The 12183-nt window shown below is 37.7% G+C and overlaps 1 protein-coding gene across 2 annotated transcripts in view; it reads left to right on the forward strand.

The window, feature by feature from the left end:
- Positions 1–12183, forward strand: part of LOC105229914 (uncharacterized) — a 169897-nt gene that overhangs the window by 114306 nt on the left and 43408 nt on the right. For both annotated transcript variants that reach the window (XM_049448567.1, XM_049448563.1), the window contains exon 6: positions 4911–5218. In XM_049448567.1, coding sequence (XP_049304524.1) covers positions 4911–5218 — 308 coding nt within the window. The remainder of the gene's footprint in view (positions 1–4910; positions 5219–12183) is intronic.

Here is a 12183-nt window from a genome sequence, read left to right on the forward strand (position 1 = left end):
AAATGAGCGGCTTCTTGAAGAGAAAACGACGTTTGCAAAATTTCAAAACAATATCTTAAAAATTGAGGGACTAGTTCGTATATATACAGACAGACTGACATGGCTAAATTGACTCAGCTCGACATACTGATAATTTATATATATACTTTATAGGGTCTCCTTTGATTTTGTACAATAATTCAAATTTGTTCCGTTAATTTGATCCAACCTTGGTTTTGTTCAGTTAAGACTTCGACTCATAACTAGACATACATACTTGTATATAAATCTCAGAGATTCCGTCTTGAAGGTAAGAAACTGAAAATAACTACTCAAAAATTTTGATTAAAAGCCAGCTTCACTACAGTCTTGAATTGTGAAGAGAATTTCGCTTTAAATTACTTTAAAATAAACTTTATTGACTCATAATAAGAAAAGCAGGCCAAACACTGTCTACTCCAATGAAATTATGCTGCTAAAATGACGTCTTCTTTTCTTGCGCATAAATGTAAGCAACTTTTTCCGTTTCGTTTTTAGCTTTCAAGTTTTCTTATATATGTACATACATCTTCATAATATCTTTAAAAAGGGAAAATTTTGTAAAACTTATTTATGCAATATACGGTTATTAGTAATTACCGTTATATCAAAAAATTACTTAAATTTTAAGAGACCTTTACCGCGCCGCTGGTATAACGCTTATAAATAGATAAATTATTCACAACGGCATTAACACGCCCCTCTCACTTACATGCATACAATTCTGTTTGTTCAAGTGGCAACTCCATAAAAGTGTGTGCTGTGAGTGTGTTTACAGAATGAAGAAGTTAATAGCATTATTAATACTATTACTTTTTATTATTATTACTCACGGCTGTGCAGTGCTTTAAAATGCCACTAAAGGCACGCAGATTATTGTGGCAAGTGTGTGTGTGGCATGTTCAAGTTATTGAGAGCGCATGTGCTCGTGTGTGTGTGGGTGTATGTGAGCGCTAAAGTGCTGGCGACAACATCATTACCAGCAATCATCAACACGGCCGCAACGACCGGAAGCAACGACGACGGCAAAAGCATACAGACAACAACAACAATGTGCAATAACAAGACTAACAATACACAATAGCAACAATAGCAATGGCGTTGATACCCATTGTGATTCGCATTTTGGCGTTGTTGTTGTTGTTGTCGGTCTTACTGCTATTATGCGTGAAGCCATGCGGCTTCAGCTGTTGCCACTTCATCACCGCATTTGCAACAGATGCCACCGTTGCCACTTTGCCACGCAAAGGACTCGGCAGCTGACAATAAACGTTCAAAGATCAACAACAATACAGAGATACACATGTACATATGTATATGTATGTAGTAGTATGAATGTTTGTGTGTGATGTGCCTTATATAAATAGGGAATGAGTGTGTACGCATGTACATATCTGTATATATATATGTATATACATTGTGACAAAAAAGCACCCGGTAATTGTAGTTAAATTCTCCGGGTAAATGATATTTCAAAAAATATAATCTAATTTGTTAAGTTGTCTGTTGTTGTTAACTTGGACTGTCCTTAATTAATATCCCAAATATGCTCATGACTCTTGCAGTCTTACCCAGAGATAGCTCATTCCATCGTGTTTTGATTTTCTTTACGATGCTTCTGTCGAGACCGTCGTATATATAATGCTTGGGTTTCCCAATGTTTATCACGTTTTCGGATGTTAACCGCACACCATTCTTGGCAATCCTGTTCACTATTTCGTTGCCCTCGATGTCTTTGTGGGCTGACACCCAGTAGAAATGAAGTTGCTTGCTTCTGGTAACACTATCCACTGCTGACCTGCTTCCCAAGACACTTCTAGCCGATATGTAGTACGAGGTTACTGCCTTGATTGCTAATTGGCTGTCTAAGTAGATGTTGACTCTGGAATTGCCAGCAGATGCATTAGAGTTCAGCTTTGATCCTTTCTTAATAGAAAAGACCTCAACTTGAAATATACTACAGTGATGCGACAACTTAAAAGGTTGCCTGATGCCTAACTCTGGATAGTATATTACCGCACCAACGCCATCCTCTATTTTCAAGCCATCAGTGTTTCGAGTGTTCTTGATGAATAATTAAATATTCGCTTTTTATTTACAATATCCTGGTACTTTCTTGTGACAATGTATATATATGTTTGTATATATATGCACGTGTGTGTGTGTCTGTGCGCTCTGTGCGTTCGCATTCCCAGTCATTGCAAATTTTATTCACTTTCCACCAGCTGACGAATATTGCTCAAGAAGGCTCGGGAAAAGGCAGTAAAAATGGTGGTGGCTGACGGGAGGTTACGGCGCGCAACGTGTTTGCCGTTAGCAATTCACTTGCATAAACTTTGATTGCATTTACATGCGTTGATTTAATGCATTTCGCCTATAGCAAATTATAAATCTGTCAAATGGCATTTCTTCGCTCCGGCTGCCAGTCATGCAATCATTATGGACCTGACAAATGCACTTACTATTTTTATATAGCACAATTTACGGTTGTTGTTAGCGCTGTTGTTGTTACTTTTATTACTTGCCTTGCGTATGTATGGGTGTTTGTCTATCGATAGCGGATGAAAGTGTCACTTGCCGTCTGATTTTCATTTAAAACTTGTGGTTGTTGTTATTGGTGCTGTTGTTTTAAGCGAGTTGCTTTTCTGCGCGCTGCAATTTTCAAACGGAAGTTTTCGCAAACTGTTCGATTTTAATTTCCTGCCTTTCAAAAGCTCCCGTTTAAAGTGTCAAGTCAATGCAAACGTAATGAGTTGATGGTGAAAGAACTCTTCTGTTGATGTTGTAATTAGCGCTCGATAATTAAACAAGTCCATGCAAATTAATTAGTTTAAGTAAAACAAGATATTATTGTAAACTTTCACAGCTTAAAAATGAAATTCGTTTGGAAGAATCGAGAGATTTAATGGGGGCTTCCTTGTTTTTTTCCTTCATTGAAAAAAATGTACATGTGCAGATACGAGTTCAGTAAAGATCAGATATAGTTACAGTACAAATTCAATCAAACTTTATATGCAGTGAAATCTCCTGTAAACAGACACTGGTGGAACCAGCCTTTCTATCCGTATTAGATTGTTCTTAATAAACATCCAAACAATTTGGAATTCACTTTGGCTGATGCCACTGCGCCGGTTAATGCAGCTGTCCGCTTAATAGATCGTCCAAATTTCGTTAAGATGACGAGCTTCAATTTCAGGCATAAAATAGTTGGTTATCATGGTGCGGTAACGGACGCCATTGTTGGTTACGTTCTCACCGGCATCATTTTTGAAGAAATATCGACCGATGATTCCACGGCCCACAAACCATACCAAACCGTTGTTTTCTTAGGATAAAATGGCAGCTCTTTAATCTCTTCAGGTTTCTCTTCGTCCCAAATATGGCAATTTTGCTTGTTTACAGACCCATTGAGCCAGAACTGGGCCACATCGCAGAACAAGACTTGGCTCAAAAATATCGAATCTTCTTGGAACTTTTCAAGAGCTCATAGAGTTAAGCGATATCGCTTTGGAAGGTCGAGCGGCTTCAGTTATTATACATGCTGTGTTTTGTACTCTTTCAAATCAAGATCTCGTTGTAAAATGCACCAAGTCCGTCCAGAGTCAGTCCAAGTCTACACGGTCTTCCTGTGTACTCGCTACGGGTGCTATATTTTCTTCACTGCGTGATGAACGTGGCATATTCGGTCGAATATCACCCAATAATGAATGCTTGGTCTTAAGATGGGTGATGATTTTGCGAATAGTACGCTCAGTAAGCCAATTATGTCGGAATCCCTTCACATGATGTCAAATATTAATAATTCGAATACTCGTCATATTAGTGCTCTCAATACAAGGAGTTTTGTTTGCTTTCTAAGGCTTTATGGACATGATACCGTATGCGATTGGTACCACCAAGACCTATGGACCTCAAAACTAATAAAGCATTCTCAAAACCTTTATGTTCGGAAATTTAAGAATTTTTATTTATTTTATAGCTTACTAATACAAAAGTAGAACATTGTTCTTCAAAAATATTAAATAATGTTCATAAGAAAAAAATTTTTGTCTGTATTTTTTCAGTTTTTTAAATAATATGTCCTCAATTCAGATAGTATTCAAATTGGTATTCATTCTGTTTGGCAGAGTTATGTATATGGCAACCCTATATTTGAAAGTTGAAATATTTTTTATAGGTGGCAACTCTAAACTATCGTTTTATGACCTATATATTAGCTTTTGTTTGTGACAAATTAGTTTGGAATAACGTAGCAACTCCGGTTAAACTCTTCTTGATCTAACTGTTCTTAAATATGTGTATATATCAAAAAGTAACCATTTGACATCAATAATATAGTGCGAAAAATTTTATTTTTCAGGCAGGTGGTAAGTCTTTGGCACCGATAAGATCATCACAAATCGGAACTGTTAACAAAATCAGTTGAATTGTTCCATACAGTGTATAAGAAACATACATACATATGTAAAAATATAAAATATATTTATTTATATATTATTTTTATTATTTACTAATATTAATATTTATATAGTTTCCACTACTTTCTAGAAAAATAAGTGCACTCACAACTATATATTTTTTTTAAATTAACATATGTCTCATAAATATCTATATTTGAACATATGGCATCAGTATACAATATACTATATTAAAGGCATTCGAAAGTCCATCCACGCATTATTGCTTCCTAAGCGAATTCCGCTTTGCTTAGCACTTTCTGCGCGCCACGTTCAATAATTCAGAAGGCGCTCCATTTTCCTCTAAGTAGGTGCTTACTTATGTTGCTTTATACACTCCATATTGTCAACCACTTCGCCGTTGAAATTGTTTTCATTTTCTTTAACATTTTTTTTGCTTTTTTCTGATGAGTGTGTGTGTTTTTGTTGTTGCAGGCGAAAGGACAGCAGCGCACTGCAACGTTCCGCCAGCATTGATTCCTTCGCCGAGATTGTGTTTAGCGACACGCCGCGACCATCACTCGACATCCCGCGCCCCACCGTGGTGCCGTTCAGCAAGCGCCCGTCGGCCAGCAGCCTGTTCTCGAACTGCAGCACCACATCGCAAACAACCCAATTGAATATCAATTACGGTGCCGGTGGCGATCTCTGCAGCAGCGGCAGCAGTGCGGGCAACAGTCGACGCGAAAGCCTCTTAAGTCCATCGTCAACGCGCCGCAATAAGCTGACCAGAATTATAAACGGTAAGTGGAGCAAACATAGTGGTGGTCATGTGCGCCGAAAGCCGGCAAACAAGCACACACACAACAACACACATACACGTTTATTTATATGTATATATACTCTCGCGTAGATTTGCGCTGCTTGGCGCAATTATAGTGGCAATTGTGCGGCAACGTGACTGTTGGATTGGTGCCGCGCCATGTAACGTCACGCCGCTCCATGTCGCAATGCGCGCAAACGGGAGCATTCCGATGTGAAGATGCGACGAAAGAGCGCAGAGGCAAAGCCAAAAACTGAAAGCGAGAAGAAAGCAGAAAGTTTAATGAAAGCGATTCGTTGCGCTTAGCGCGTCAGCGTTCACAAGGTGACTGTGTCGGTCGCTGGCTGAGTTTGCGTTGTTGTTGTTGAGGCTGGTTGGTTGGGGGGCCACTGACAGCGGGCTTTGTCGAACTCCGACGTTGTTTTGGTTAATTTGCATAAATTGTGAGCACATTGCACTTGCCGCATGCCGCCTGCCGCGCGGCGCCGCTTTTTAGCCAGCAACTCTGCTGATTGTTTAAAGTGGCGATAATAATTCATTTGTTGTTGTTGTTTTGTTGGTGCGTGTAGTAGCAGTTGAGTGAAAAGTTTTGCAACATGTCAAATGAAATATGCACAGCGCCAAACCGCAGGTAGCACACCGAGCTAACGGTCCAACTTGACCAACATCAACAACGGCAACAAAAACCACCAGAGCAGCAACTTACTTTCCCATACAGAATTGGTTTGTTGTTGTTTGTTTGTTTCGTAGGTATGTATTTATTAGATTGTGGCTAAAAGCTTTGCCATTTGTCATTTGTCAGCTCGTCCATGAACAGACAAACGCACATATGAGCGCACGAACGTGCCACGAATGGAACGAGGGCGGTTCAATAAGTCAATTACTCTCGGATTTCACGCAGAACTGCTTCTGGCTGCTTTTCATGTACAAAATTATGTATTTGCATACAAATATTTTCGAAAATTTTAGGGAACTCGGTATCATAAGTTTGCTGATCTTATGGATCTTCAGTTACCATTACTCCGAGAAATACTGTCTCTATGGTAATCATATAAAATATCTTGAAATCATATTTCTAGAAATAAAATAAATTCCAAAAAACAATATGAATCAAAAATACAACAAGAATTGGAGAATACGAGTAGAAATTGCTTCTTTGCCTTTCTTATGAATCTTCGTAGTCGAAAGCACCCATATTTTCATCCGACAAAGCATTATGAACTCTGCTACAACTACAATAATAACAAATAATACGCTGGTCTGAAGTGATCAAAAAACTAGGTTTTACCTTCTGGGTGTTACAAACTTTGTGACAAACTTAATGCACTCTTGTCAGGGTTCAAAAATTAAGCACCTATCATTTTTTAACCGGCAAAGCATTGTCAATCCATTCTTAAAATTTATTTGGGGCTACAAAAACAATAAGACTTCTCTCGACTAGAACAACCTAAAGAAAATTGTCTCATGTCTATGTGGAAGCAAAGGCTAGGAGAGGGAGTATTACTGTTCTCAATGATCTCTAGATGATAAAGCTAACAATTGAGAAACATATTCCCAATTGCTTTCCTTATTGTTGAGGGGACAAATCTAAAGGTGAGACTACAAGATCGGCCCTACAGTAGCAAAAACTAAACTAACCTTGTGTTGAAAAACGCACCAATCACGGCAATCGCAAGCGTAAAGAACCAAAATTAAGGTTGTGTTTGAAGAGGTCTACAGTGAAATTCCTCATAACCGGATATCCACCATCGCAGTATTTTTGTCCGACTGTGGGAACTCCCTATATACGGGGACGTGACAAAAACATGTATTTAGAATGTATTCTCAAAGTCAGAAGCTGCAACTCAGAACTATATTTCTACTGAACTAATAATGCCAATGTCAGGCGGAATTGAATGAATGAAAATTATCTCAAACACCATAAATTAATAAAAAAAAACGAAAACTATAAATCGTACACAATTTTCTTTATACATTTTCCGAAATTTTGTCCGTTTATCAGAGATGATTTGAACAAAAAATAACCTAAACAGTGTCCGTGTCCGGCCCCTGTTTCGTATGTCCGGTTATGGGAGAAGTCCAAGAGTAAAAACTGTCCACAATGAGGAATTTCACTGTACTTTGAAACTTCAGACATTTTTGAGGACCTACACTCAAGTAAAAACAAAAGAGGTGTTCTTTATATAATTTTATGACTTATGGAACTTATCCCGTAAATTGGCGGCAAATTAGTTTTGTTCCAGTGAGAGCCTATTCTGCAAACAAGCGATTAATTAGTGAAATTCATCTATTTTTCCTAAAGATAATGAAAAACACAGGTAATGTCATATTATATTTTTTCAAGGTATAAACACGATTCATTAATGAAAATCGAGCCTCAATCACACAAAACCACTTAATGAATGAGTAGTTAGAATTTTTAAAATTTCGATACGATTGAAAATCCAATTGTGAGAAATCACCATTGAGCTATTGGTTAATAATAATGAATTACTTGATTACACTGAAGCTTCCTCGCTCCTTTTTTTATAGAAAAAAATAAAATATTTCTAGCAATAAAAGACTGTATATATAAAACATATTCTGTGAAGATAAAAAAATCGGTTGATATATAAAGAATTTAAACTAAAATTCCAACATTAGCCTAAATCCTTTTTGTCGCGATTCCCCTGGCTTAATTGCTTTGAGCACACCTCTATAGCTCAATACAATAAATGTACATAAACAACATTCCAAATAACGTATTTGCATACTTTTGCAGTTATTAAATCACATTAATTCATTATTGTGTCAGAAAGTTAGGAAAGCTTGCAAAGTTTCCGCTCCAAGTTTCCCACACTAAATTGCTCTTAATTGCATTTATTACTCAGAATTGGAGTGAAAAAACATATTTACATACATATAGCATGTATGAAGGTGCAAAACAACTGTTACAAATACTTATTTATTATGAGTTCTTTGTTATTTCTTGACATCTACTCATTGAGTTATACTTTGCCGTCTCACAAGTTGGTTGTGTCATTTGTCATATTCATTTCGATGACTTACTTTTTTTCTTTTTTTTTGCAAGTTAAGAGAGATGAGTGAAAAGAACTAACCACGTGGTTATAAATATCTCAAAATGTTCCGAAAATATTCAAAAATCATTAGCATTAATTAACTAAAATGTAATTTGTAGTTAAGTGTTAGAAAAGGGTGATCCAGATCCATTTCGAAGTTCCCTACTTTTTTAAAGAAAAAACAAAGAAACTTCAAATTTATTCCCCATTAAATTATTATCATTCGAAAGAACATTATTTGGCATTTATTTTTTGAAGATTAACTTTTGCAAGTGTCGGCCGCGGCGACGTCTCAGAGGATTCCTCTGTTGAGTCCAACTGATAACTGGCGAATGACACGCGTGATGTTTTGCTCCTATGTCTAAATCGAAGCGGGATTGCCCGCATAATCATGAGACTTGACATTTCCTCATAGGAAAAAGTCTATTGTTATGATATCTGATGATTTTGGTGGCGAATCGATCGTCCGAAAATGTGAAATTATCTGCTCACCGATTATTCTCAATAAATCCATTGATTCATGCGATGTGTCGTCTTGTTCTCACCGACATCATTTTTGAAGAAATATGAACCGATGATGATTCCACCGGCCCACAACCCACACCAAACCGTTGTTTTTTCTGGATGAAATGACAGCTCTGTAATATCTTCAGGTTGCTCTTCGTCCCAAATACGGCAATTTTGCTTGTTTCAATACCCATTGAGCCAGAAATGGGCCTCATCGCTGTCCAAAATTTGGCTCGAAAATGTCGAATCTTCTTAAGACTTTTCAAAAGCCCATAGAACGAAGAGGATGGTCGACCGGCTTCAGTTTTTTGCACAAGCTGTATTTTGTACTCCTTCAATTTAAGATCCGGACTTAAAATGCGCCAAGTCGTTCAATCGTCAGTCCGAGTTGCTGCGAACGGCGCCGTATCGATTCACCACGGTCTTCGCAGACACTCTCAGCTACGGCTGCTATATTTTCTCCACTGCGTGTTAGACGTGGTCTATTCGTACAAATATTATCCAATGATAAATGCTGGGTCTCAAGATGGGTGATGGACATGTTCTGGCAAAATAGAGCCTGTCCCGAACACTTCGTCACAACAATCGATTGAACATTTTATTTTATCACTATTCTAGCAATTGAAGGACCTTAAAATATATTTTTTTTTGTCCTACGATGGCTTAACCCCTTAAGTAGTAATGTAACGGAATTTTATGCATGTTTTCGGAAACTTTTAAGGAAGCCTGGGGAACCATTTTCATCTTTATTAGATTCTCTTTCAGACTGGACCAGAAATAAATCCAACCCTAACCTCGGTATTGTCTTGAAACCACTTTGAACTTTAGTTTAACTACTACACGGATGATTATGAGGTCTTTGCATCACATGACATTCTCAAATTCATTTGGGCCACGATTTAGACTCAGTCGTATGACTAATTTATTTCACTTACAGCTTATGTTGTCTCTAGTCTTAACTTACGGTATGTCTTTTGAAAATTATTATTGCTTACCTTCTCAGCAAGTATTCGCCACACTCTCTCCTCCTGCCTCACTTGCGAGTCTTTCCAAAGGATCACCATAGTTTGAATCTGAAACTGTCACTCCAACTTAACCCTGTTTAACTTAACTTTGCATTATTTCGAGCATTTTATGATCCATTTATCATAGCTTACAACTTTCAACCAGACTCCCCCAAAAAATTCGAATTACTCACTAAGTTTATCATGAAACCTGCACACATCACGTGGTGGCTGCGGTGCAAAGAGAATGCGTATGCCAGACTCGCACAACAGCCTCAATCTGTGGCTGATGCATCCAATTCATTTCAAATGCCAACGAGGTCTACGCCAGATAATACAAATGCCCACATTTGTTAATGCTACCTTTTGCGGTTGCGGCAAATCATGGCTGTCCATACATTTTAGCAATTTGCCGCCGCTCTGAAATTGCCAGTGAATGAACGTGAAATTGCTCTGCGCCACGAGCGAGTGCGAAAACTTTTATCTCTAATACGAGAAGTTTCTTTGTAGACTTTAGTTCAATGAAACGATTACTCAAACTATGTATGTATGTATATACATAGTTGCAACAGCAACAACAGAAATAACGGTAACAGCAGCAGCAGTGTGGCTAACCATCAGCAGTCATGCCCTAAGCCGATACGGTGCCGAAGCTCAATAGTAACGGTTTACTAGTATTATTTATTTTATGCGACCCCCTCGCAACACCCATCCCCACAAGCCAGATCTGTTGGCATTCGTGACGACTAACTGCTGATTGGATTTGTTTGCGCTGTTCTTTACTCGTTATATTTCACTTGCATTCGACGCTCTTCCTCTCAGCCTCCGCGGTGGCTCCTGAGCTGCCATGCTCGAACTCGTGCATTCGCACTCTTTTGGGATTCCAATATTGCGTTGATTGAAAAATTGTGCAACATTGGGCGAGAAGGACAAACTTTTCAATACGCACACATACGTTTCTGTACACGTGAAAGTACGTGTGTGTGTGCGTGAGTGTCACAGCAATTGAGTATAATGCAACAGCGTCAAATTGATGTCGCGCCCGGTCGTCTGCGATTAATGCGAATTTGTATGCGCACTTCGGAGGCGCTTGATTTGTGAATCGCCCACAACAACAACAATAACGGAAAGTGAGAACTTTAACAAGCGTTATAAGTCATATTTATGCCGCTTGTATGTATGCGAAAGTGTGTCGGCGGTGATGACAATCAGATACTCACTCACACATATTTATTTATTGTGATATTTATTATTAAAATTCTTGTCATGGAATTTTATTGCGTTTTGCTCTTACTTTGATTGCAATTTAAGTTTAAATGCATTTCTGTGGAGAATTCGCGGAAGCTGCCTACTTGCTCGTAGTTTACTTCGAGTTTTATTGAAAAGAGATTTCATCGGAACATATGTATGTATATATTAATAAACATTTTAAAGCTATTTACATACTTGAAGGAATGTAAAAGCAGTAAAACGTTAACTTCGCTGCTATAATACCCTTCACAGGCCATTTCTTTTAGTATAAAAGAATATAAATAATTCTTTATTAGGATTTTGATCGGTCTGTTTGTATGGCAGCTACATGAAAAAGTAGTCTGATATCGGCAGTTCCGACAATAATCAGCTTCTTGGTGAGAAAAGGAAGTGTGAAAAATTTCAGATCGATATCTCATAAACTGAAAGTACTAACCGATAGACAGATGGACATGGCTTAATTAGCTCAGTACGTTATGGTGATTATTTATACCATTTGGTCTCCGACGTTACCTTCTGACAGAATGGACCTCGACTACTTGACCAATTTAGGTATAGTATTATTGAGTGGATGTAGAAAGTTAAATATATGGACATAACGAAATATTTTCTTCAATATAAAGCGTTTCAGTTTTTCACTACTTCGCTCTTAAACCATAGTTGGTGGAGGTCCTTCTTATAGGAGACCACTACTATTAGAAGCAGATTTCTTATTATTGATCAATATTGGAATTGAACCCAAGTTCGTCATCATCGACCGTTTAACAAGTAAATAAAAGATAGTAATACCTACCTTACCAAATAGTCTTAAGGATAGATAACAAGAGACAAAGCTTTGCCAGATTCTGTCTTTTCCTATATAATCCTCCATATATACAATATAGTTGGAACAACTGCTTACTCTATTTATGCCAGCTGAAGGCGAAAAAACCTACTCTGATAGTCAAATGCCGGCAATATCCTCATCCCCGTGGATTTTATACTAAATTTGAAGATTTTTTTTAGAAGGCTTAGCATTTCTTACGATGGCATTGCAATATTTCAATCTGAACCTATAATAAGAACTAGGCCTACCAGAAGTGTCTCTATTGGTCAAAAAAGTTTCGCACTTCATAAGAATAAGT

The sequence above is a fragment of the Bactrocera dorsalis genome, chromosome 2 (genome assembly GCF_023373825.1).
Source record: "Bactrocera dorsalis isolate Fly_Bdor chromosome 2, ASM2337382v1, whole genome shotgun sequence".
NCBI classification, from domain to species: domain Eukaryota; kingdom Metazoa; phylum Arthropoda; class Insecta; order Diptera; family Tephritidae; genus Bactrocera; species Bactrocera dorsalis.